At 34.6% G+C, this 27,998-nt stretch overlaps 2 protein-coding genes across 2 annotated transcripts in view; one reads left to right on the top strand and one right to left on the bottom strand.

Annotated features, from left to right (window-relative positions):
- LOC142340799 (uncharacterized) overlaps nucleotides 1-27,998 on the top strand; it is a 223,035-nt gene that overhangs the window by 179,860 nt on the left and 15,177 nt on the right. The window contains exons 2-3 of the mRNA XM_075391520.1: nucleotides 25,620-25,891; nucleotides 26,109-26,205. Of these exons, the coding sequence (XP_075247635.1) occupies nucleotides 25,681-25,891; nucleotides 26,109-26,205 (308 nt within the window). The 5' untranslated portion in view covers nucleotides 25,620-25,680. The remainder of the gene's footprint in view (nucleotides 1-25,619; nucleotides 25,892-26,108; nucleotides 26,206-27,998) is intronic.
- On the bottom strand, nucleotides 4,036-14,752 carry LOC142340796 (uncharacterized). The gene is made up of 4 exons (XM_075391511.1): nucleotides 14,254-14,752; nucleotides 13,711-13,745; nucleotides 7,618-7,869; nucleotides 4,036-4,749 (listed from the first exon to the last, which is right to left on the bottom strand). Exons 1-4 carry the CDS (start codon nucleotides 14,342-14,344, stop codon nucleotides 4,309-4,311), a joined length of 819 nt encoding a protein of 272 aa, XP_075247626.1. The 5' UTR covers nucleotides 14,345-14,752; the 3' UTR covers nucleotides 4,036-4,308.

Raw genomic sequence — 27,998 nt, 5'->3', positions numbered from 1 at the left:
ATCCACTACTGAAAGTTACTTTAGTGGTCTTTTCTTTAAGAAATATTGTGTACAATTGCCATCATAGCGTGTCAAAAAACAGAAAGAAATCGATTGGGCTGACTTATCTCCAAACACATGGTTAAGTGCCGTTGAAGTGCCGTTGTTTTCAGTAAGAGTTTTAAATTTGCAATGATTTGTACGCTTCTAACAAATTTTACGCACAGACAGTTTAACACTTCAGTGCGCTATTGCCCATCGATTGATTACACTGTCGTAATATTTTATTTTAAACTTGATTGAGGAGACTTCTTTCAGGAAAACTGTAAGATTCATTTTGAAGTTACATGATTGCTTACCATAATTTAGTTCAAAAGTTACAATGTTTCTGCTTTTTGATCATAAATTTATGGGTGCAATATCACTGTGCTAACGCTTCTGCACCACAATGAATTAGCTTGCGCTCGAAACAATGATATATTTGAGCTATATTTTGACTTAAGAAGCACTCCTGCCTGCCTGCAGTATTAAATTTGGATTTATGTTCTGAAAAAAACAAACAATGATTGTGTTGCTGCTAAAAATGTTTCTTTCTTCTTCCTCTTTTTTCTTTAAAAATATGTTCAGATTTTTATTTTTATCCCTCTGTGTTGTGGAATCAAAGAGTGCGGACTGATTTTTAACTGCAAACTAATTCTGATGATGAAATAATTGATCACTGTCATTCCTATCTGCTTTTGTGTGATTCAGTGGACGCAAGCCAAGTATAAAATTTCATGTGCGCTTCTTTTACTTCAAAAACTATCTATCAGAAAAAGTCTTCACTGTAATATCTTAATCGATAATAAATACAACAAACAATTGCTCAGCAGTTTTTTGTAAAATAAGAAAACTAATTTACTTATGGAGCATTGTGTGTTGACGCGTGTTTACACTTAACTCAATTAAGATTGTTTCAAAATCCTTCGAGTAAGTCTCATCGTATTTGTGGATTGAAAGGTTATTGCTAGGAACATCACGCCTCTTCTTTCGAAAACCAGTAAAATTTTGAGTGATATAAAAGTGGGATCTGTTCCGATAGAGCCCCCCAGTCCTATGCAGCCAAAATTCAGGAACCCCCGAAATATTAATGTTCTGCTACCTTCTGAAAAAGGTACTTATTTTCATAATTACGTGCCGGGTATAATACATCGACAACAATATTTGCAACAATTTTAAAAAATAAAAGTAGTAGATACCATTAAAAAGTCCATAACTCCAAACAATATAAAAGGATCAGTTTTTTGGTTTACATTATATGCAGCGAGTTATAGCTATACATAATATTTTCAACCCTCTGCCCTATTAGTAATTTGTAAATGCCTATTCACAAGTATTCGTATGTTTAAACATATAGAATTGGAGGGGGCCTAATTTACTGGTTGGGCGACGCTAGTGGAAAAGATCTCAAAATTGCTACAGGTTCCTGCGTGATGCAAAATAGCTGATTCGATTAATTTTTGATCTGAGGAAAATCATGAGAAATCATGATCTTTTCATGAACATTGATTAAGGCACAAACAAAACCGATTCTGTCCCAAAGTCAGACGAAGAATGGTAGGAAGTAAAAAAAAACAAACAAAGCAGCCCATTTGATTGAAACAAAAATAGTTAAGGGCGGGTTTGCTTTTGATTCGAAACAAAAAAGTGGAAGTGCTGAGCATGTTAAAACCATTTTAGATCCTAACAATTTCAAATGAAGAACACAGAAAGTGGTAACTAGGTTAATTGCCATTCAGTTATTTCAGAGCGCTGAAAATAGAAAGCAAACAAAAGTAACTAAATAACATTCGTAACCTAATTGGATACAAGAAGTGTGCGTTTTTTTCTGCCTCTTGTAACTCTTACGTTAACAATGCTGCCATTTTTATCTCCACCCAGATTACCCTCAGTGTACTTCAGAGCTAAATTATTAGTTTTCAATAATAAGCTTGCCAGAGCATTTCAAGGGAACTGGCTATCTCAATTCTAACCAGACTTTTCTAAGCCAAACGACAGGTCTTCATCTTCTGACCCCTGGCTGAGCTTGGATGGGAGCAAATTGTTTTCAACCGTGGCAGGTAAAGGATTAGTCGGGCTGTATTCTGGTTAGACTGTGCTAACTCAAGTTTTTTAAATCAAGTTCTGCTGAGTCATGGTGAGTACAATTAGTCTCAAAAGTTTTTTTGTTCAGTTTGGGGCATTTTGTGATTATCAGTTGCCTCATTTATCAAAAATTTTTGATAAATTTTAAATTGGACAAAAAATGTACCACGTCACATCACGACTGATTTTTGCCCTACTTTTTGGTGCTAGGTCAAAAAAGAAGTTTTTGGGTTCATTTTATTTGTCATTGCTTGTCGTTTTTAGTGCTATTCGGTTCAATAATAATTTTTAATTTGCAATGGTTTTTACAGCTCTCACCATTTTAGCATACAAACGGTTTAACTTTTCAGTAGTGTTTTACGCTTGAATTGTTGCTTCGCTGCTCTCCTAAACAATCTAGGCCGTAGTGTTAGAATTGGTGTATGAAGTAATTGAACTTTCTATGAAGGCCTTTTGATTCGTTTGCAGCTCAAAAAACAACGATGAAATTATTTTATCCTAAATAGCTTCCAAATTTCCATACACGGTGTTTTTGTGAGGAGTTTGCTATTAGTTTAATCCAAATTTTGTTCATATTCAAACTTCGAAGAAACAAATCATAGCTGACTCAGTGAAAAGATTAATATGTAGTACTTAGAAATTTTGATTTTTTTTGCAACTGAAGTAGCTCTTTGATGTTTTTAGCATTGGATTTAAAGATCAACCTATATTTTTTTGATTTTGTAAGTTGTACAAACTTGAAGCATGTATCATGTTATAATTAACACTCGACGATAAATAGAATATTTAAAATAGGAAGCGAAACGAAACGTTACTGTTAAGTATGTAACGGCTGCTCTCTCACAATTGACCAGGGATGCTTTATACCACCCAGTTCGTTTAAGCGGCTACAAATCTGTCCGGATTTTACGTTTTTGTAGTTCGATTTTCAAAATGTTTATGCGCTATGCTCTAACCGTTGCATTACAAATTCAGTTTGACTATTTGAGAAACTTATTTTTTCAAAATCGATTTGGACCCGGCTTACTACATACCACACAACACAGGATCTCTTTGTCTACCAGTTTACTCCGATATCTCAACAAACCGAAAACAAATATATATGTCTAGACTTGTTTCGCAAAATTATTTCAACTTAAATTCGAGTTGCTTTTAATACTTGGTACTCACAAGTCCAGATAACAGAAATTGTAGTGTCAACAGTGGATTTTCGCCTCAGGTAAGCTGCATAAACAGGAAATAGTACCAGACATTTTACTTCTCAAGAGTTGTGATACAATACTCCAAGACGCATATGTCAATTTAATAAGACAAAACTATTGAATTTCGCCATCTTTTTTGGTAGTTTTTCAAGATCTATTTACACACTAATCCTCCCCTGCGCATATCAATTCTAAACTGTTAAGTGGTTGTTGCTGACGACAGCAAAACGTCAGTTTTTTTTTCAAAATTGACGCCAAGAATTATTGTTAACCATTGTTAACCATTCCAAATACACATTAAGAATTCATTGTAGAACTGACGTAATAAGAAATTATAGTTAAGCTCGGCCATGACAAACTACCATGAAAACAAAGTTTTTCTGAAAACTTTGTTAAAAACTTAGATCTTTTTTCACGCATCACGAGCAAATTAGGACTTCAAATACATTTTTAAAACATTTTTAAAACATTTACTGAACGTTTTCAATCAAAAAATTTGTTTCAGCCGCGAAACAGCTAGAAGGATTTGTATTATCTACTAATTAGATTATTTGGGCATCATATAATTACAAGATATCCGCTTCGGGAATTGACGAAGCGGATGCCACTGGCTCAGTTCTTATGATGTACTAGGAAAGTCTTGACAAGCACGCACGGAAGCCTGGACCTGTTAATTTTCCGTTTTGGAAGTTAATTAAGCCTGGAAATGTTAATTTTCGATTTGGGGGCGGACAGTTATCGCCTTAAACAGGACCTGGGTTAAGATTTTGAACAAAGATTAACCCATTTGCTTCCAGTTCAGTATTTGCTTTTATAAAATGGAGCTCAAAAATTTTCAAATTAAATATATTGCAATTTTCAAGATACGGGACAAGAAGAACAGTTATGGGGCACATTTCGGGGAACAATAGAGGAATAAAACTATAGGCAAAATATTTATGTTATTTACAAATTTATTATTTTAGTGCTCTAATTATATACCTTCTGACAAAAGGGAGAGAGATTACATTAAATAAATGAAGACGATTGTAGCGATCAATGCGTAGAATAAATTCGATTCATTCTTCACCGCTTTCGAAAACTTGAAATAATGCAGCTTAGCGTTCTTCAGTTCCGGACACGCATTTGAGCACACACCATCAAATACTTTTCCCAACCTGTTTCCAGTCCGTTTTAATTGTGTCGACTTGTTTTCAACTTGCATGTCATCAGCAATAGTTTCCATTTCTGGGCTGATTTCGTGAGGAGGACACAATTCTTTGCCCTCAAAAGAGCTGGCACAGGTTTTGGATTTCTGAAGTGACCAGAGCTCGAGACAGAGTAACTCTATCTGGTAGTCAAACAAGGTTAAGAACTCTATTCGCAGACCAACGCATCCCTCCGCCAAATGTTTTGTAAATTGCATGTCATGAAATTTGATGCAGAGTTCAACATGAGTGTCAATCTAAAACAACGCTAGCTTTAATGCAAAAAAACTTATAAAACTTTAAAGTTACTCTTGCGTGTAAAATGCACCCATACAGTTTTCAACGAGAAAAAAACATAACGCCGAATATGCTAAGTCATATGGCAGGCTTTTAAAAAGCTACAACAAAAACCTAAATGAAAAAATTGATGGCCGAAACTGTTTCGTCAACCGGTCGAAAACAGGTTCAGGACAAAAACCGAATAGCGCCTGTTGAATTGCTCCCAAACACCAAGCGGGGGGGGGGGAGATTTAAGTTGAGTGTAGATTATAATTTTTATGTGCGCAAAAGCTCGGACCTCATAGGGGTTCGACGCCAACACCTCCTGGATAGCAGTCAGACATCTTAACCATTAAGCTACACCAGCTTTGAGCGACACCCGCTAACAGTCGCATTTAAATTAGCAAAAAATTTCTTTTCGGAATGAGAGCAACTGAAATCACTCAAAATGAAGACGTAAGGGTGAAAAGTCACCCAAGAATTCAGATAAAATTTTAGAACAAGAACTCAAAAACCTCAAACGAACATTTTGCATAAAACAAGACACACACGTTTACCATAATTTTCAACTGCTCTCAAACTTCTTTGGAGAACAGTTAAGAACCTTTAGTTGAAAAACTGTTCTCGAAGTGGTTTCATTGATTGTTAAAAACCATTTTAAAAAAGCATTATGAAAAGTTTATAAAAAGAAAAAATTACAAAACATCTTAAAAAGCTAACCGCTAGCAGGAATAGATCCTTTATTCATCTAATTTTTGAGAATTTTGATTCAATCTCCCTTCTCCCTCAAAAAGTGCTAGCAGAAAATTTTTCAAACAAAACAAACTGTTGTAAACAATGAAAATTCATAAAATCCCGGAAATATATTCCATGCTAAAGAAAAATTTCGTCAGCAGCACACCAACAGAATAATACTGATTAGCAGAAGGTAGGGTGTAAGTATAAAATTAGTTAGGTGCAGTAGAAACACAATAAACTTCATTATATCTGAAACGCTTAAAATTATCATTCAAAGCTCAAATTTTTGGTAACAGTCAGTTAACAGTAACAAATTTTGTTGGGAACAGAGGACTGCAAATTAATTACAACTGTTTTTATTCGCAAAAAAACCAGAATTATTATGCCGTATTTGATAACTTTGCACTTAAAGCGATATGCTCAATATAGCTGTGTTTAGTTAACCTTAATTTTGACCTGCTTTATGTCCGAAATTGAACTTGATTTTATAGAGCGGAAGGTTCTTCAGCTAGGTAAATCACGTAAATAAAATAGGCTTTTTGGCTTTTTGAATGTAAAAAAAGCAAGATAATAACTGTTGAACGACAAGAAAACGTTGGAAATGTCGCGCAGTGGAAACTGAGCGCTGGAGACACAATTGAAAATATGAAATATTCTCGAAGCCAATAATCAATTCTTGGACAAATATGCTTCAGCAGGAAAGAGTTTGTTTAATATCAATACTCCCTTGAGTCGTAAATATCAATTAAAACACCATACTGCCGGGTGCTTTGGAAAACCTATTCTTCGTTTTAAGTCAAACCATGGAGAACCAGAAAATTTTGTTTGCGCATAATAGTTTCAGCCGTCACGTGATGCATACTAATCAAAATTCGAAAAAAAATTTTCATTAATCACTATTCGAACCCCCCATAATAGAATGATTCATCTTATCAATGAATTAGCGTCTCAGAATCGTACGATGACTTACACATTCTTGTAGTTTATTTTTCTTTAATCATTTTTTCCATCAATCTTTTTGCTGGGGAATTCATTGAACTCTCATATTCAAATCAAAACTTGAAATGATGCTTTCATAGAACAATTTCAGTTCATCAGTAAAATTTTCCATGGTTCCTGTGCAAACATATCAACCGCTGCGTTCCTTTTTGATAAAAATAATTAAAAATAAAAATTGATTGAAATTGTGATAACCGTAGCCCAAATAGGTGAAAAAACATTCGCTTTTGATGACATGAAAAAAAGTTACTGTTTACATCATTTGTTTGAAGTGAGAATTCAAGCCACCGTATTTTGCACACTTTTAAGAGGTCTTACTCTCCAAATAAACTTTACCTGTAAATCAAAAAACAGTTACGAGAATTATTAGGACAAAGTTTATCCTGAACAAAATCCAAAAAAGAAAAGTTCTCTTTTACTTTTTTTGCTTGGCATGTCTTTGATTAGTCTGCTACATGAGCTTTTGTAAGATACGAAAATTGAGAAGAAAAAAATACAGCAAACAATTTTTCGAAAATGTTGCTTAATTTGAGGCTAATTTTTTCCAAATTTTTTACCCTTGCAATAATTAATTCATCCAATGTGATGTGCGCCTGGAAAAAAAATTTGTCCAGAAAATAAGTGGGCATGTTAATTTTTTTATCCAATTAACTGTGAGAACAATATTGATAACAAAACGAGGCGATCAAAGCACTAACGAGCAGTTATCGTAAAGCGGTAACGAAAAACAATGGGAAGAGAAGAAACGGTACGTCAGCCATGAAATTTCGAAACCCCAAATTGGAAATCGAAAATAATACTGATTACTATATTTGAAAAACTTATTTCTTATTACAGAACTCCAAATTAGGGCTGCAAGATTTCAAAAGCAGCACCAAAGTTGACAGAAAGCGTTGGGAAAAAACATATATCTATTTAATAACACTTAAATAATAAGGGAAAATGAAAAAATAGACTTCCCTTTCCACCCAGTCTCTTACATTTTTTAACAATACGAATTCTGATAATTCAAACCACAGTTTGTAGCCGACGTAATTTGTGCTCGCTTAAAAACAAATGTTATTGCCTATGATTACTTATAAGTTAACTATTCTGAAAATGTAGCTTACATCGAATTTGGTTAATTTGAACCTGATGAGACAAATGGCAGGCGGGTTTCGAACCGACACTTCAAATGACTTGTTGCTGTTCACATTTCCAATCATGGCGAAATCAGTTCTTACTCCTATGGCCTCTGGCAGATAAGCCACATCCACACACAATGTTTCGTTTAAATTGTAGTGATCTTCGTGTACTGAGAAACAGCACTGGCACATATTGTGCAAACATTTGCAGTTAGCATTTTCGAAATGAAAATGTGGCTGAAAAAATTAAAAGAGGGATTAGTTGCAAAAAATGCAAACACATTATGTACATTTCTACTCTTTTTTTTCGTAACGTATTAAAAATAACGTAGCTGAATTGATCCGAGAGTGGGTGCTTCAATCCCAACTTATCCTAAAAAACGATTAGGTGAATTAACTTGGTTACCATGATTAGGTTTATAAAACATAGATCAGCAGTTTAATAAATAAATTTTCAACAACTCATTTCCGTTTTCCAGATATGAAATATATTTTTCTATTCTCCCCACTTTGGTCAGGTAAAAATAAAAACTGAAGAATCTAATTGGTTTATACAAGTCATTTAATGAGAAAACTCTGCACTAATCAGGTACAAGCATCTGTTGTCATTAGTTAGGCAAAACGGGTAAGTATCATATTTGCGTTCCCACGCCTTAATTGGATTAAAATGGATTGAGTCAATCGGTTGATCGCAATGCGGGAACCTTCCGAGAAAGCATTTCTTCCGTCCCCCAGACAAGCTATTCTCTTTATTGTCGTCCGCGAGGTTTCAAACCAACGACCAAGAACTTCAAATGATAGTGGCAAAAAATTCACTCCGGCTCCTCGGCAGTCAGCGTCATGGGCAGCTAGTTTGCGGTCGTCAGCATATGTTAACGCATAACCGGATGCATCGGCCGCATTGGCAATGATTGTTGAGATGACACCACTGTTAAATTGAGCGCTGCTGGTTTGCCTTGTGTCCAGGAGGGTAGAAATACGTCTGCAGGTCGGGATTGGTTGTTGCTGCCAAAGTTATTTCTTTCAAGCGAAGGGCTCAAACTTGCAGAGACACAAGAAGAGAAAACTTTATCTCTCAGCTGGTCTTGACGATGGATATTATCTCCTCTTCCTCCGCATGTTAGAGAATGGTCTCCGTATATATCGAAAACATCATTTTTACAGTAGGGACAAATTTGGGGAGCATCACATATAGGGATACCCAGTCTATATTTCATGCAACGTTGGAATTATTCCGCTTCCAGGTGCAGCCCAGTGCGGAAGTAGGAGGCTTGATTAACCAAGCACCTGCATTAGCAGCAAAAAGAGACTGCAACCGAGCTCTTTCTCGCACATTTATCGCCTGTGATAGAAAATCATTGTGTGACTTTTGATCAAACTTTTTCTGAATTTTCTTCTGAATTCTCCTATCTGCAACTCGCGTTAACTTCATTTTCCAGAGTGAGTATTATCCTAATAAGTGCTTCCACTGTAGACGAAACGGACTCCACTGAACTAATAAAAGCAGCTTGATGTTGATCACTTGAGCATCTTAAACCCATCCCACCCAACTTGATTGGCAAGTTTGCTTGTTTTCAATTGCTGCACGAAAATTTTCCCTTGATCAATGTTTCTAGGCAATCCCTCTGTCCATTGTCAAGCTGAAGTGAGACTTTAGTAACTGAGGGGCTTGGTTTAACTGTGCGGAGAGAGTACAACGTTATGGGAGTACCAATACAAATTTTAAGTATGCCATAAGCTGCATGAGGATCGTCAAGTTGCTGTAAGCGATCTAGGAGAGGCTCAGTTTTCTCCACCCTATTGGATAAAATTTTTACATGATGAGTCTCCGTTCCAATTGGCGCCGCGAGTACTTCAAAAGCTTCAGGATCAGAACTCTAATGTTTTGATCTAAACACTTCATGGTTTAGGGCGACCACAACAAACATTTTGAGGTCTTTACGTTGAAGTCCAATTCGTTGCCTTCACTTTCCATAATATCTAAGCTATGCATTATTTCGGCTTCAGTTTCCGCCAGAATGCAGTCGTCAAGATACCAAGAGTTCTGTAAGAGCAAGGGGACTTCCTGCTTAATCTTGTTGATGAGAGGCATGAGAGTTAAGGAAAAACAAAATTGGCCCCAGAGGATCACCCTGTTGTACCTCACTTTCACTCTTTTTAGCTTGCCCGTGGTAGAACAGTGAACTGTGTTTTGCGTAGCACGATTTAAGAAACGGATATATACATGGTATTTGTTTCAGGCAATCTGATAAAACTCCCTGCCGTTTGAAGGAATTGAAAGCGTTTTCAAAATTTAACTGGAAGTATCCTAAGCCTTCTTTCTTTCCCCACTCTACATATTTTAGTTTTGTTGCATGGATAATAGATTCCGCGCCTCCCCTTATGGAAACTCCAAGTTGATTGGGACAGACAATTTCTATTGCTGCCTCCTTTGCAAAGGAAACAAGACATTTAGCCATCAGACGGTGGAAAACTTCTCCAACAGCAATGGGCCGTACCGCTGTTTTCCTTTTCTTCAAAGTTGTTAGAGAGGCGTTGCAGAAAGTGGGGCCAACGTCATTTGGAAGGCGACTAGCTGAAAAGAAATTGATTAGGCTGGTGAGGTTTTGCATTGCGATTCTGGACTGCTCAGGGTTATTGCAACGAATGGCACTTGATAGATGCTCAGGATACATCATGCTTGGACCGACTACAGTGCCTTCGGGGAAGGAAGATAACATGCCACTGACAACTGTCTCTGATAATTCATATCCCAAGCACGGCTCATCATTAAATGATAGAATCGGCTCTTTTTCTTTAGCAGGCAGAGAGCAAAGATCTTCGTAGGTTTTCTCATTTGAAGGTGCAAGTCCGTCTGAGCTTAAAATTTTTGCAGCTTTTCCAAAAAATCTAGATGATATAATATCTTCGCTCTTTCCAACATTCGAGGTTTCTCGGTTTTTCGGCCGCGTTGGACAGAATAGCTTCTTTCCGCAGTCCCTCCGTCACCTTTTTCCCATCGAGCAATGCTCTCATTGATAATTTTTTGTTGAGGAACTTGTGTATTCCTCCTCCACGTGAACCTATGCACAAGATACATTTGGAAGAGGCCAGAAGGTTTTTCCAGTTTTTGTTATCTGTGGGATTGGTATGACATGTTGCCCAAATCTCTCTTATGAACTTCGACTATCGCAGTCCAGCTTTAACAGGAACGTGTCTAATTCTGCGTTTAAATATTCTGGAAATAGTTTCTATGTTTGTCTTCTGGTAGAGTGTTGTTTGTCAGGTCGGGGGGAGCCTCATTTCAACGCTGGCCAAAATCGTTAGATTTCTTGACCTTGTGCTGTATAGTTTTGAGAGTTTTGCTTCAAAACTATGATAAGCCTAAATTGACTTGGTATCGAAGACTTCGTTTTCTTTGGAGTTGTATCCCAAATAATGAATTTTTGTTTTGGAGCCTGTGTGTTCAACAACTTTGCTGCGATAAAGTCTTCCGTTTATGTCAGGGAAAAAACCATTGTGCCGTCTGGAAAACGGCATTGGGGGTTAAATGCTTCTTCTCCAATCTGACCCGACATATAAGAATATGATGAAGAAACACATGAATCATTCTGGCTGCTGTGGGTTATGGTGACGTAGTCCTGTGTACTTTTTTGGCTGTCCCCCCAACGAAGCAGATGTAGCTCGTGTGTTTCGCCCAATTTTCCCTATGAATTTTTTAGGTTGCTTAATTTAAATTGTGGTCGAAAAGCGACCACAAAGAAACCGAAATAACTGCATTCATAAACGACGTTGAAAAAGAAAACCTTGAGAAATTGGACGAATCTGATGGCTATTGACCTTTTTTCTGCTGGTGCTATTTGTTATAGTTTGTTATAGATTAAAACTGATGCTGGTTTTCATATAATGAAACCAATGATGCACCTCTTTTTTCCAATAAGACCGGACAAGAGGAGTATGGTTTGATCTCACCAGAAAGTCGTCGATGAGATTTCCTGTTCACTCCCCCAACTCCCCAAATCCCCCAGTAAAACTTGCACAAACACTCCTGTCCAAAAATCCCTTCAACGTTGAAAAAACGGGACGCAAAACAGGTAATTTCTATAGCTTCGATCAAATTTAGCTTGATGTTAGTTGTAATTCGTCTTTTGCTGTAGACCAGCGCACGTGCAAAAATTTCTAATAAACAATTCATTTTTTGTAGAATGCTTATTAGAAAGAGGTCATCAATTTTAACGTTGATGATATTTTGTTTTTTATTGAAGAGTAAGCATGTTATTTCACTCAGCTGTGCAAACAGTAATTGCATTTTTTATCGTGTTCTTTCATCTCAGAGACAATATTGGATACTTAGTGTTCCGATGCCACTCACTGAGGGAACAATATGCTCAAATGGGTTGTCATTCAGTGAATTTTGGCCGATTGCTATAATTGATGTGGATGATAAAGGAGTGGTACAGGAAAACGTATTGAGAGTATAATCCAAATTTCTAAATAAATTTTCAAATTTCGTTCTTTTTCGAGGAGTTCGCCAATTTTAACAAATTTGTGAACATGCGTCCTTTTCAAGTAATTTTGTTCACATTTAGAGACAATTCAAACCTTTTTAGATACTTTGCACAGTTATTTTATGTTAGCGGCAACTTTTTGTTGTTAATAACCCTCGGACCCAATGCGAGGTTGTGTTTTTTGCAATTGAAACAGTTTGAACTATATAGTGAGTAATATCTTTTAAAAAAACTTGCCCTTTCTTGACCTTTTAACATCAATGAGGAATCAAATTATAAAGCAGTTATCTTAGTAAAGCTAGAACGTCAAAAAGAGCGAAAAACCTATAAATTTTTATAGTTAAATTTCTTTTTTACTGTTTTTAGAGACAATCTTCTGTTTAAACAAATATTGAGGATTCTTTTCTCTACTTTTTTACGCGCAATAATTTGACTGCCTTCTTCTCTGTTTTCTCTCTGGAGCTTCTGTGGAAACTTTCAATAATAAATTTATTGAAAATTTACTTTCAATAATTATATAATATATTGAATTTATTAGCTTTGAAGTTAGCTTCCTGAAAAAAAAACAGCGAAGTTTTAATTTCCGCCTGTATTTCTGTTCTTATTGAGTTTTTATCTTAGTTAATGATGGGATTTTGGGGTTCTGCTTGGTCGCATAGTTGAAACTTTATGGCATTTCTCACCAGTAGTTTATGATTTTCATGCCCTTGGCTCTATGTATTTACATGAATAAATAGAAAGGCTTTGAGTTTTGCTTTTTTGGTTTTGTCTTTTTTGTTTTGTTAACTTTAAAAGCCGTTAAAGACAACTACGTGGGGCCTTCTAACGAGGCAAAAAAGGATGGTTTTCGTTGCCTCGAAAAAATGCAATTCCTTTGGCCTGGGCCTGGTTTTCCCATTTTTCCTGGTTTTATAGTTTTATCAATAAGGATCATCGTTGATACCATATCGCTGAATTCTAACACGTTGCTGCTAAATTTACTTTCCTGAAGTCAATTCTTTCTTGCATACCGGATGTGTTTTTGACCAATCTTTTCATAAATCCTTTGAGCGCCCCTAATAAATCTTAGTTGATAATACAAAATGTAAAAAAAAATGAGTAGTGGTTATGTGGATTATCTTTGTTTCCACATAACCCTTATAAAATCTTAGTTGCCTGAGGGATAATGCTCTTTGAACTTTGGTTTAAAACATTGGATTAAAGTTGAAGTAAGATTTATTTTTGTCGTTTGACAAAACTAAGTGTGTACTTGAGCGTTGTTTCTTCCACTCGAAATGTATTGTTGATTTTTTTCCACTAAATGATATCTTTTACTCAGTTCAGCTTTTGTAGCTCTAGCGAAAACAATTAACTAGACTGGTATAAACCTTTCACAAACCAGTATTATTTTGACTTTTTCCTATCTCTACTGGATTTGGTAGATATTGTAGCCAGGAATGTGAATGAGCTGTGTCCGTGCGTTATGTGCGACCGCACATTACCGAGCCTCCTTCACAAATTTATTTTTATGAAATTCTTACAAACACGAAAGCAAAATATGTTTACCACAACTGAGCTATATTTTGTTTACAAAACAGTAAATTAACCTAACCTTTTTAATATCCAGGCCTTCCACGATGAGGTTTCCTAAATAACACAAACTTTGATATTCGTTAGTCGATTTTAACGTGGGTCCAATTTCGAACAGTTATTCAAAAGTTTGATGCAAAACTTAATGAATTATTAATTTAAGTTTACATTATTTAATTTGGGTCGAATTCTCATTATTTCCCCTTCTGCAAAACGCCCCTAGTCCATACCTGGAATTTATGAAAAGACCTATTATTTCTAATGGGGGGGGTCCAAGGGGGGGGGGGGCAAACTTCAGGACACGTTTTATTGTCTATTGTCTATCTAAATTCGAGGACGGTTGCTTTGGTTCCAGCCAAAGTCGAGGACATCGCTTAAACTCCAAACAAATTCTTTTCATACTAAAAGTCTATCCAGGACACTCTTTTTATGCCTAATCGGTCGAGTACGGTCTTTTAATACTTCCAGGTCTGGACTAGGGACCCATTCGGCTAAAAAAGGACCCATTAACATGTATGAGACACTGCAGTATGCGCATGCATAAAGAAAGCAGTAGAAATCTTACTGGAATGTATGTAGAATGTGAATGCCGCCAGCACAGTAAACAACTTCGTTACTACGTCTCTCGAGTTTATTTCTTTAGGTTTCGACCCCATTTTGTTTGTAGAGAGTTGAATTATTGGAGACGGTAGAAAAAACGATAAAATAATTGGTAAATGATGTGTTTAATAAAAAAATAAATCAAGAATCTGCCGTGGAGGCGTTTACAAAATGCAAGTTGTTTTTAACCAGCGGTTTCAAAATGAGCAAAACTGTATTTCACTGTTTCTTTCACATAACAACAGTTGATTCTGTTTTGCCGAGTTTTCAACAGCGAAAGAAGAGGCATGTGATAACTGAAAGGTATCGTTATAAATATGTCAATAGTTAGACACAGGTAAATATAGTTTAAAGGGGACGAATTTTGATAAGAATATTTCTCAGAAAGGTAGCTTAGCAGCCACTAACTGTCTAATAAACCGTGCTGAGAAAAACAGCATAATTTTTTTGGAGGCATTATAGCGTGTCCCATAAAGTTGAAATAAGCGAAGGTTTCAAAAGCCAAAGGTTAGAGTTCAAAGGTCAAAGTTCAAATTTAAAACATGTAGAAAAAATTGATGAATGAAAACTTAATGGAGAAAACGTTGGCATTCAAATGAGCGCCTTGATGCTCATTTGCACGTTTTTGGCGTTTTTCGAACGTTCGCTTATTTCAACTTTATGGGACAGACTATAGATAGCAGAAGGCCCACATAGTCGAAAAATTTGAAGTATATCAGATCGCCGAAAATACGCCGTCTGGCAGGTGATAAAATTGCTTCGAAATAAAAACTCATTGGCTGGCAGTAATTTGTTCGCTTGTGGTAGATCATATCAAGTCCCGCGGGCCACTGAGGGTGATGTTGGTAAAGTTTTTCGTAGCATAACACGCTAACTATTGGCCCAAGACATATAATCAACTTAAAACAAAAGCATCAAGTATTTCTTATGCTATCAAAATTTTATATCCAATTGACATCAGAAAACTCAAAACTTCCAAGTTTCAAGTCCGAAGAGAAGCTAAAGTATAGCAGTTGTTGCTTTTAAGTACCCCAAAAATATTTTGCGTCTTTCAAGTGATCTTTACCGGAATTTTCAAAAAATATAACAAGTGAGAGGCGAAACAGATATAAAGACGGCACGAAGATGCCATATAATTTGGTCACCCATCAAGTTGCCATAGTTTACCTATTGCAATATGATTTGTTCCTCCGTTCCCCTACTGAGGGCCGTCTTGTCTTCAAAGTTTGAGCTTTTCTCCTTTTACAGAAACGCTTCCTTCCTTTTGCATTCGCCAAAACAAAACTACATCAGAATAGTCATTGCTTTTAAATTCTTAAAAAACTCACCAAAGAAAAAAGATCAAAATTTTTCAGAAGCAATATATACAGTTATATCGTCAATTCAAAGAGAAAACTAAAATTTATTGTGCTGTTTAGACGTAAAAAATAATTTGCAATGAAAAAAGCGTAATAAGACAAGACATTATGTTACCAAAAATTAGTTCAAACTTTGGTTTTCAATTGGTTTCATTTAGTTCAATTGGTTTTCCATCTTTACGTATAAATTCAAATCCATCGGGTTGCTAGATAACATCATTTTTATCAATTTGCTTATTTAAAAAGGCTGTGTTAATATCTATATGTCTCCTATGGCAGCCTAGAAAAGTTGCTAATTACTTAAAAACTTTCATTGTCCTGATTCAGTTAGTAGGAGAAAGGTTTTTGATAAAATCTTTTGAAAAAATGCAATAAAACATTTTGTAACAGAACGAGGTTTTTAGCACCATCTGATCTTAAGGACCAAATGTTCTAGCAAAGCGCCATCTACGACCACCAGGTTCCTGTTAAGTTGTTGTTCGTTTAAACCAATGAGTTATACTGTTTTCAATAGACTATACGAAGATGAATCTATAAACTCCTACACAACATTTCTCCTATTTCTTTTTTCTAATTGAAAATCAAGTTTTTGGAAGTTTTGAAAAAAAAGGTTTCTCACACTGTAACCCTGAGAACTAAAAAAACAATTTGGGAAATCTGATCTATTTTTGTGCGAAAGTGTTTTTCTGCATGCAAAAAGCTGCTTATAACTTTTTTTGACAACAAGCTAATTTGGTTTTTCCATTTACATGAATTCGTATGGTGCATCTTGAGAGCCAAGTTTAAAAATATTCTTTAATATATAATATCTTGTTCTTTTTTGCCAGTGGTAATCTATCCAGGAAAAAAAACTCGTAATAGCAGCCAAAATTACCAATTTTCTTTCATATCGTGTCTTTTTATCCGCGTTTATATCGCAAAATTGATAAAGCAAGTTCTTTGATTTCTATTTCGAAGTCTTTTCTCCGCATGAATATGTATTCCACATTCATCAGAGGCTATGATTCCAATTTTTTCAGTATCAACAAAAAATATTAAACTGATCTAATATATTGCCTCTTTGTCGTATTTGACTCTTCAGACAGTTCCTGATGAAGTACAGAAACAACTGTTTTTTCGCACAACAACTCATTATAACTTCAGGAAAATTTATATGGATCATCGGCTCTCATAATAAAATCAATTTCTCCAGGTATGAAAGACTGTAATTAAGGTTTTTGAAGCTCTCATTTTTTGCATGCCGAACTGCAAGTTTCACAACCTCTCCCCGATAGGAACACAGTGTTTTTTATCAAGGAACTCTACAGATTCATTCTAATTGGATAATTGTCTTAAAAAAAATTCTCTTGAGTTCGTCGTTCTCAGTATGTTCTGCTATGCAAGGTCTACAAGTCTACTTAAATGAGGTTCAAATTCTCAAATTCTTGATAATCAACAATAACATCAAAGATATATTGAACTTTAAAACATACAATCAAGCTCAAATTTGATCCGAAAAATTGACAATGATTACCTTTCTTCCACTGAAGGTAGTTTTGCCATTCAGTTTTTTAACTCATGTCTAAGAACAATACCCAAAAGCAACAATCTTCATCTAGGTCAGGTTTGTCAAGCAATAGAAACCAAACACCTGAAAATTTTTTTTATCGAGCTGTAAGCGGAGAACATATTCTAATAATTGAGACTGCTAAAAACTAAATGATCATAGAAGCTGACGTACGCTTGGACATAAAAGTAAAGTACAAAAAAGTTCTGCTACGTTAACTGAGTAAACGAATTGTTTGCTGGAGAAAAACAGTTTCTAAGTGCAAAAAATCTGCCACCTTATGGAAGAGTTGACCCATTTTGTCTGAGAATGTAGTATGTTTGCCAAAACTGGAGCTTTATTCCATTAAAATACGTCAATGTGACTAGTTGCGATGAGGGGATGCTCCAAAAGGTTTATCAATCACTAGCCATTATTTTTTCTTGCGAATGGGGAGAAATTGCTTTTTAGCAAGCATTCAATGCAATTGTTGGCTTTTAATTGCAATAAGCATCTTCACGTTTCTTATGCTGGGTCCAAAATTGCTTTACATTACTGCTGAGACTCTGACCGATAATGCTTGGTCCTCTCGTGGTTCTTTTTTGAGTCTCTCCTGGTAATTTGTTTTAAATAGGTGTAATTACTTTAAGTTCGTAAATGCAATTGTGTTGTATATGTTTGTGAAAGCATCGAATTAGGTAGATGTTAATAATTTCGGCACTTTTATTGCAAAACACCTGCGCTCCGATAATGATGCTTGTGGAGGGGAGAGGCTCAAATTTTTAAAAATTATTTTTTACTGTTTTCATTGTGAAATTTTTGTTTAAAGATGAGATTTATAATTCAACGGAATTCTACTTTGTATTTTGGTCAGTTACAACATTTTATGCCTATATGATCTTCGTGTTCTGCTAAGACAAACAACCAAATTCTGGCGAACTAATAACACTAATAGAAAAGAATCTTTAAATTATTTCCAAAAAAATTTATATACTCTGGTTATTTATATACTCTGGTATAAACAAAAACGTTCAATCATCATTCTTAACAGTCAGCAACTGAAGACAAAATTTTGTTTTCAAAAAAATTAGTTGCAGTTATAAGAAACACAGATACTTTAGGCAGTGCTTAACTCAGATCTACAAGGAATAAAAAATGTTCCAAAAACCTTGTTCTGTGAGAAATTTGAAACACATTAAAAAGTTCACGTATACATATTGATTCAAAGAGCAACCTTCTCTGAAATCTCATCAAAACAAAGAAAACTGAATGAAGCCTATCTTAGAACAAGGAGACTTTGTGTCTGCAAAAACTATTATCATTTTTCACTTGTAAAAAATTTTCTAAATAAAAAACGTCTGCCTTAGTAATTCGAAAACTCTACAAGATGACATAGGAAAATGAAATTGGAAAAAGTTATTAATTTACAAAATTTTGGAATGGGTTTTATTGCCCGGACGTTTGACTCCAAGTTTTAACTGAAAGCAAAGCTATTTAAAAAATCAACGCAATGTACAACTCAATCTTTATGGGAACATTTGGTGGAAATTGTCAGTAAAGTTTTTTTGACAGTATACAGATATTCTGGTAAAAGAACCCAAATAATGTTGCAGGTAACCGACCACCAGAATTCTTCAACAAAGCGATCAACTGGAACAAAGAAACCAAAATCATTTTAACAGTTTTAATCTTGACAGCTCGTCTTCGCGCTACTAAAGCATTTGAAATTTATCTTTGCAAGTGGAGTTACGGAACATTAGTCCATGTTTCATACACAAAAAAGCATGCTTGTCATGGCAACCAACTATCAATTTATGAGAAAAACCACGCACTGAAAGTATGTGTTTCCCTTTGGATGCAGCACACTCGTTGCATTTGGAAGCCTGCTTTGCCTACAGTTTTTGCCGCACTTCAATAAAAACAATTGTTTACTCTTTGTCCCCTCGTGATGACAATATACTTCTCCTGTCACTGTCACCTCAAAGTTTTTTTCCCGTTCGTTCCTTGGGCCTATACCTCTCAAGAGTTTTTTTCTGGTTTTCATCAGATCTCTGACTTTCATCACTAGCAGAATAATAATCCCTAAAGTGTTATACATCTCTGGTCGAGCTGTTCGTTAATAGTTAGACAATTACCATCCGGCAGGGGAGAAGAGAAAATTTATTATCACAAGGAGGAGCACTATGTTAAACACTGCCTGCATCAAATGCTACTTTGCGTTAGTTGCACCATAATGAAAGCAATACCTGGAACTGCTTAAAAACTTAGCTACTAGCACCCTTTCAAATATATACAAAATTTTTTCGCCAGGTATCATCGATATTAGTACGAAAATCAAACAATTTCACACATGCAGAGACGACCAAATATAATTTTGCCCAGTCGAATGATCACTTTCGGAAAGCAGCTGAATTGAATTAAAAATTTTGTACTCGAAGGCTGGAGGGATCAAATTATTTTTTACCATTCTTTAAAAAAAATATCCTGTATCAATTAGGAAGGTTATAACACTTTACGTTTCTTTGATAGCAACAAACACATACTCAAACCTTTCAGAGCAGAAAAATTCGTAGGGAAACTAAGGAAAAATTCAACACTTTACTTTATTCTTTGAATATATATTCTGAAAAACAGCAATTTGATGTGTGTTTAAGTTACATTCGATAAATTTGTTAGCTTTTTCAAAATAACTGGAGTCCAATTATTAAATTGAGTAATTTTCTAGAGCGGATTTCTATGAGCTCCAATTAAAAAAAATGTTTTACGGATCTAATTATATGAACTTCATATAAGCTCTAAAAATGTTTTTAAGTTTTCGATTCATGCCCAATTCCTATTGTTTCTGAGCACCGTTTCAGTATTTTGTAAATATGGCACTATTTTGTCTTGAAATTGTTTCCCATGCTCTGCTGAAAATCAAAATTTTTTTGAGAAAGTATTCCGGAAATATTTTTTTTAATTGTAGGAACACTGACTGGTTTGCGGATACGTACATATGTTTTCCATATTGTAAATCAAATTAAATTTGAGACCTGCTTTTTGCTTAAGAGATATCTGAGTTTGATTTTTAAAATTCAGCAAACTTAGATAGTTCTGATATTGTTTTCCTGATAAACTGTCTCAATTCAAACTTTTGTTGCGATAAACAGGTTCAGTTGTCAATTGCCAAAGAAATTGTTTTGTCTACATTGATTGTCTTTTCTTTATTTTTAAGCGATACAATTAAAGTTCTGATTTACTAGGTTGCAAACAACGGATTTTTTTCCAAAAAGTCAGTGTCATCAGCACTGAGTTTTTTCCGGGCTCCTAATTATTTGTCTGATGCTAGTGACATAGGTATTGAAAAGAAGTGGTTCCTGTTACAGACTCTTGAGCACTCCAAAAACAACTCTTCTCAATTTGTTTTATGGGATACTAATTGAGGAAATGTTTTCTCTCTTTTAAGTAAGACTCTAGTATTTGCAGCACGGTTACCCATATTTCTCTTTCAATTTTCAAAGTTTGCACTGATAAGCTAATTCAAAGGCTTTTTTGAATTCATAAAAACTAACAGTGCTCTTGTTTGAGTTCTTCCATATTCGTCTTGAGTTCCAAACAAATTATTATACCTCATCAAATTTTCCAATCCGTCTTCTGCAATCAAACTGATGCAGATTTGACGCTTATCTTAAAAATTCATTATTTTGCTTGTTTAAAATTTTCAAAGATTTTTACAAAGGTTGCAAGAAAAAAATGGCAGGCAAAAAAATTCCTCAAAAATATCGCCTACATTACGACGATTACATAATTCAGCTTTCTCAGAAACAAAATAAAACAAATTGAGCTGTACTTTGTCTGCAATAGCTCAATTATTTTCTGAATGTCACATTCAGTTGATTTTGTCAGCAGCATAGATTGCACACTCATGTTATCGTTTACTCTTTGCTCTGTTACACCACAAGTGTTCTCCAGCCATTGAAATGCAATGCAAAATTTTTTGGCTGGATTTTCAACATTTTTTTCAATGGTGTTCCAAAAAAGACTCATCGACGAATTGATATAAAAAATTTTAAAAAATTTTGATCATGTGTAATTCTTTTTGTTCCTTATTTGTTTTTATTGCATCATTTTGAAACCTGTTTTATTTCAAAATTTTTTATTGCTTTCTCTCAAACGATTTCAAACGTCTGTATTTCGCTTTCCATTTAAAAATGAAGCTTCCTTATCACATTTTTATCAAGCAGTTACGCTCAGATTTTGCAAACCATGTCAGAGCCCCTTTTCTTAAATTGAACAATTTTCTGCTTCAGTAATTCAAGTTCTAGTCAGTAGTAATCGTTACACATTGTCATCATTTTTAATGCAGTTTCAATGCAAGTTACAGTTTTTGCATTTTTGCAATTTTGTTTTACAAAATTTAAAAAACTAAATGATAATAGAACACCTTGCAGAAGATTTTTTTTATTGAATTGGAAGGATAATTTTTCTCGAGCCAACCGCAAGTAGTTGTTACCCAAATGACAAAAATGACTAAATTTCATAAAAAGTACTACGTTTCCATATAACCAAGGTATCTTTTGTTAAAATTGGTACTATATACAAACAACTAACAATTTTTCTGACTGAGCATCAGTTTTAGCTTCAAGACACTTTTATACTGATTAAAAGATTAGTTCAAATTCTAATTAATAATTAGGTGGGATTCCTGATAAGTATCCCAGCTTCTTCGTCGATTTAATTTTTTTCTGTGTGCATAAACGATAGCCTGAAAAAAAATAGTTTTGTTTAACACTCTTTTAATCGGATTTTTAATTAAGACGCCCAAGGGTGAAGTTTCTGGATTCCTTAAAAACATTTGAAGAAATTGATTTACTTTTGTCCTGAAAACAACTAATGATAACTAGTGTTCTGCTTGATTTTACGGAATCAAAAAGTGAGAAAAAAAATTAAGCTTTCTTTCAAATTGACTTGCTATTTACCACGCGAAGCAATTGCAAAGTTTGAAAGGTTATAAAGTGCACTATAATATTTGTGATAGATATGATCGTATTGTTTGATTACTTTAGGCCCCTAATCTGAATTCTTGCTTAAAAAATAATAAAAAAATGTTTACAACCTACTCATGCAACAACAGTTTTTGATGAATCAGAATGGGGTCTTCTGTCTTTTTGGAGATAAAAGATTAGCAAAAACTGACTAAAATAGTTTCTCCATGTTGACTTAAGGCACAGGAGACAAAATTGTTTTGATGTATATATTATATTTCTCAAGATGAAAAGTAAAAAAACATATATTTACACTCAAAATTTGCAACAAAAGTCAAATAAAGAGGAATATAAAAGTGTTTCAGACTATTTACTTAGACTCAAAGACTGTAATTTGTATATTTTTTGCCTCAATGAACCAAATTCGTAATATTATTGAATTCTGATTTCGTATAATTTTTGATCAATGAAGAAAAAAAAACAAAATTTCCGGTGATGTCCTAAATTTACCCGTCCGTTATGGCTGCAAAACAGGCGCAAGAACAGCTTGTATTTGGAAATTATTGAAAATTGCGCATCACCTAAATATAATAAGAAGTCATCTATATCAGACAAATGATATGAAAATATTAGACAGGACTGCATCAGCTGTTCAAATGTTAAATTTTACAATTTTATGGTAAATCCTTGTTAGTATTTTGTAAATATGCCATTTTTGGCCTGGAATGATCAATGTTTATCACGTTCTGATGAGTTTCAAAATTTTTTGCTTTTTTATTCGGGATAACGTGGGAGCGCCGTCTGGCTTGCGGATACGTAAATAAGATTTCCATTTTGTACATTAAGTTGATCCTATGGCATGTTTTATGCCTAGAAAAAAGCTGAGCTTGACAGCAATTTTCCTGACAGAAAATGTAGATAGTTAGGCTCTTGGTTTCTATGCACATATTTATTTGACTACATTTGCCATTTGAGGTTTGGCATTTTCAGCTTCATGTTAGAACTCAAATGATTTTTTTTGCCTTTTGTCTCAGAAATTGTTCAGTTCACATTGATTGTGTTTTATTGCTATTAAACAAATTCTTTCTAGGTTCTGATGTAATAAGTCGCAAACAAAAAAATTGTTTGTCTGTATGGCACTTTCGTCCGCATTGATTTTTCTTTCCGATTCTTTTGCCGGATGTCATTGACGTAGAAGTTTGTAGATGAGTAGCTCTAACACAGATCCTTAAAAATTTCCAAAAACAGCTCCTCTCAGATTCGTTTTATAAGACCACATTTGACTAATCTTCTCTCCTTTAAGTACGATTCAAGTAAACTAAGCACAATACCTTTCTTGACCTTAGACGAACATTCACAAAAATTTTGTTTCTCTCAATCAACTTTAAATTGAAAAAAACTTCATCTAGTTCTTCTTGAAAAAGTTAAGTAAAGGCATATTTTTACCTTCACATTAAGAACAAAAAAGTTAGCTTTTATTAGAAACAAATTTTGACAAAACTCGAAAGATTCGCAAATAATGTGATTTCGTAAATTCGAATGACGTTAAAGATTGGTTTTTGGTCAACAGAAAACCATTTGTTCAAAACATCAATGACTTCTATTCTTTTGTCTGAATCCCCGAAGCAAAAACTCCAAAGAAACAACAGAGAAACTCTTTTTTGGAAATAAAACTTTAGCTTTTGAAAATGGTTTGAATTAAAATTGAGCATCGGAATGCCTGATTTGCGATAATTATCTATATGAAATAAAAAATCTCACTTTTGCAAAAACAGACTATCATGAGCGTTTGGAAAACAAATTGGGTCGTTAATTGTTCAGAACACACTATAAATGTAAGCTCTTGATTCATATGAAACTGGAAAGTCTTTTCAATCTCAAACCAATTCAAAAATTGAGTTTGCAAGCTGGAAAAAGACTTAAAAAAGACTCAGATACCAAAAGTACACATAACAAATATTTTCGAGTTTTTTTGCAATTAAGGCTCAGTGAAAGCAAAAATTGATAATTTAATAAACCAGACATAAGAGATAACTTTGTTTCAGTTTTTACAATCATTTTAAGTCAAATTAATAGATTACATGAACTTTAAAACAAACGTAAAGTCTGCCCATAGTAGAATTCTATGAAAAAGATTTCATAAAAAATTTCTTATTCGATAATACTATTTGATTGAAAAGATCAGTCTACAGTCCTGCAGCTGTTACACAAACAGGTTTTTAGATATATGAAATCCTAAATTGTTTAAATGTAGAAAAAAATTACAGTCAAGGCTTTTTGTTGCCTAAAACTTATCTTAAAGGAAGTATAAGATGAAGTATTTTTTAAGAAAAGAGATACATCATACCATTTTACGCTGCAAGAAGATTATATGATTTTCATAATTTAGATAAACAAAGTTCAAAGTTTAAATTTGATAAAAACAAAAAGTGGGAAACAACCTCTCATGTAAATTTTTAACAACCAAACTTGCGGTATATCGAACTTGCAAAGCTACTATTGCATCGTAGTTTGAGGTCAACGGTATTATGCTTGGCAACGGTTCGAATACAGTAGGTTCAGATCCTCTTAGCACTATTTATTCAGCAGTGAATGCAGTTGGCTAAAACAAAACAGCTGGATTTTTTTTTAAAAATGGCAAATATGACATACTTACTATTCTGGTTCATTTCTGGCAATGAAGTGCAAACAAGGTTTGAAGGCTAATCTATGTGTTCTGAAGGCAAGTAACCTTGATACTCACAAATTTAACAAACATGAACTATATTGATTCAAATGCTGTTGTGCCTTGATAGTAAACCAGGCTATGAAATTAATTATTATGATGTTCGCACGTCTGATATTTGATTTGGATTGTTAAAATCTTCTTTTGTCGCCGCTCAATTTCTGTACCTCTGAAAGTTTGATTTGTTCATCTAAATTTTCCTTACCATAAAACTTAAAAATTTTGAGTTGAGAGCAATTTTATAAAAAAAATTTGATTATCTTAATAATCACGTGCATCCCTGTTTGATAAGACCGAAAAAAATGTTAAATACCGAAGAAAAAATACAAACAAAAATTATAGTAGCTTTTTCTCGTTTTGGCAACCCTAGTCGAGACGGGATGATTATCTTGTAGGAATCTGGCATATTCTGACAAAAAATGGTTATCTTGCAAGATTCTGCCAAAAATGATAATCTGCAGAACCTGTTTGATTAACGAGAGGCATCAGATAGAAACTGGATACGGTTGTATCTTGCAAGTTTAAACAAAATGTTAGCTTACAAACGTCTCTCAAAGAGTAGAATCAAAATTCAGCATTTTTTGCCTACATTTGATCTGATATCATTTTTTCATGATTAAAGCAAAATACCTGTTTAAAATTTTTACCGTAGAACAAACAGACGACGATACCGAAAGTTTCTTGCGTTTAAAAATCATTCCACAACTAAGAAACAAATGATTGTTTTCATTACTTGCTTACTTTTTCTTTGCATTTTAGGCTGACGACCTTTAACGACTTTGATATCCGCATCTTTTCTATCAAAAATCTAATTCACATTATGTTGCAATCTTCAGTTCTGTTTGCTTTATTGGCCATTTCTGCTTACTCGCGATTCGATCCGAAGTTTGATAAGAACATACCAATTATTACTAAGCGGCCGTTCCTTGTCAAAATTTGCACAGTAGAAGGGGCTCTTTGTCACTGCAGTGGGACAATAATTCGTCCCTATTGGGTAGTGACGTCAGCAAATTGTCTACACAGTTACTACGGTAAGCCTCTAACAAAATACAACTGTTCAAATTTGACGTTAGTTTTTGTCAAAAAACGGACATTTAGTTATTAACTAAACTGTTCAAATTTGACGACAACTTTGATCAAGAAACGGGCAGTTAAATAAATGTTCAGGCGAGCTAAAGAAAACAAAAAAACTTATTCACGACAAGGTTAAATAAATAGAATATTAAAAATTTGAATGTGTTGTTTTAGCATTTGAGCTAAATGTCAGAAAGGAGAAAGAGGGTCCACTCGGAGGAGAATTAGAAATAACAGAAAATGAAATTGAAACTATCGCGCTCCATGACAGGTAAAAAACATATGCACACAAAAGTTAGTTGCTTCCACAGACACAAAAATATATCACCTACGGATTTGGGTTTTGGTTGAGAATCTCAAACTCAAGCATTCTCTGGGCTCCTTGATGAAAGGATTTGTCAATGAACCAGAGATTTGTCCTGTTGATTTGTCGGAGCTACTAAATATCCGTCATATGAGATGGCTTGTTTTCCGTATTTGAGCCTAGCATAAAAATATTTAATAACTTTTATTCATAGAGCGAATATAATACAATTTATGTACAACCAGAGGTGAAAGAAGCTATATACACAGTTATATACACAGTAAGAGAAGTTTTAGTTTAAAAAAAATTGAGTTTGAGAAGTTCCGATTAAGATTTAAAGTTCTATATAACTGTAGTAGAAGACTTCCTCTGCCTCGGATGCACTCAGCCATTTCAAGTACCATGGAGGACTTCTGTTGGCTGAACTTGACGTATACAAACGCTATTGGATCGTTTTCTTGGCTAGCCTCGTGGAAATTGTTTAAAATGAGTGTGATAGTTTCTTCAGGTAAGTATGATAAGTTAAAACAAAAAAAAATAAATTAAAATTGAATGGGAAAGCTTTAAATGCTCGATGGGCGTGGGTGGGATTCGAACCCACGCGTCTTGATGTTCTGTTTCTTCGAGGTGATAGTTCACTGCACTAAGTTGACTTATTTTTCTGCAAGATTTTCGTTTCAAAGCTTTGTTCTTTCAATGTTTAAGTCGTTGCAAGTTTAAAACGGAGATCGACAAACTGACTTCAACGGTTTCGAACCGAAGCTCCCAGTTGTGCTGTTTTTTTAGCGGTCCGCTCTAAGTGTCATGTTTGATGTTTAAAAAAAATTCAGCTTTCATTCAAATATGTTGCTGTCCGCTCGATTCAATTATAGATAGGGCTTAGATTGGTGTCCCTGATTTCAAATAGTCCTGCTTCGTTGTCTAGAAGGAAAAGATTGAGGAGGAAAAAAAAGAACGATTATGATTAATGAAGAGAGGGAGAAACAGAATAAACAAAAGCGTTGTTTCTGACTGGAAAAACGCATTAACATAAAAGTGACAGAATTAAAAAATTGATCAATAAAAGTGCTACGCTAACCTAAACCATAAAACCACTGAAACCAAACCGCGCGCAGCACAAGAGTTAATGTTTTTGTTTAATCTCAAAGACGTTTTCCTTTTAAATCAGTGGAGTGTTGAGTGAAAAAGTAAAATAGTTTTCAATAAAATAGAAATGAGAGGCTTCGAAAGAAGGCGTAAGTGTTGGTCAGTAACTAAGCATAGAGATATTGATGACAGCTGTGATCTGTTCAGCCCCGAATTGACTAGGCGAGCGGCTGGCCAAACAGATGAAGACAATTGAATGAGATGGTCAGAGAATGGCAAAGACTGAGTTGTATTTGGCCCCGAATTGACTAAGCGAGCGGCTGGCCGAATACATTTAACACGTCTGATGGTTCTGTTGTTTTTCATATTGTTAATATAGCGGAAAAAATTAATTATAATAAGGAAAGTTGGAGGCAACTGAGCTGGATTCGAACCCGGGTCGGAGAAAAGAAATGTTCATTCTTTCGTTGATAATCCACGCGCTGTTGGTAACTGCCCCACTTTCCTCTTTTTCAAGACGTTAAAATTTTGATGCAGTTTATTGGATGGAGGAAACGCCTCAATAAAATAAATGTAAAGTTGCTGGAGTTGGATTCGAACCGTAGTAGTGTTTACATCATTATTCCTTTTTTGTGCTCTTCGCAACTGTGCCACTCGACAGCTACTTTTGGTTA

This window comes from Convolutriloba macropyga, chromosome 6, assembly GCF_964194025.1.
Source record: "Convolutriloba macropyga chromosome 6, txConMacr16.3, whole genome shotgun sequence".
NCBI classification, from domain to species: domain Eukaryota; kingdom Metazoa; phylum Xenacoelomorpha; order Acoela; family Convolutidae; genus Convolutriloba; species Convolutriloba macropyga.
Note: the sequence above shows the minus strand (reverse complement) of the source record. Positions and strands in the feature narration are given on the sequence as shown.

What these genes read in the sequence shown, in the direction of transcription:
- LOC142340796 (XM_075391511.1), bottom strand. Translation starts at nt 14,344, where the DNA reads ATGGGGTCGAAACCTAAAGAAATAAACTCGAGAGACGTAGTAACGAAG. An exon ending in CACATTCTACATACATTCCA is followed by an intron (nt 13,746 to 14,253) that starts GTAAGATTTCTA and finishes TGTGTTATTTAG; the next exon opens with GAAACCTCATCGTGGAAGGC. An exon ending in AAGGCCTGGATATTAAAAAG is followed by an intron (nt 7,870 to 13,710) that starts GTTAGGTTAATT and finishes TAATTTTTTCAG; the next exon opens with CCACATTTTCATTTCGAAAA.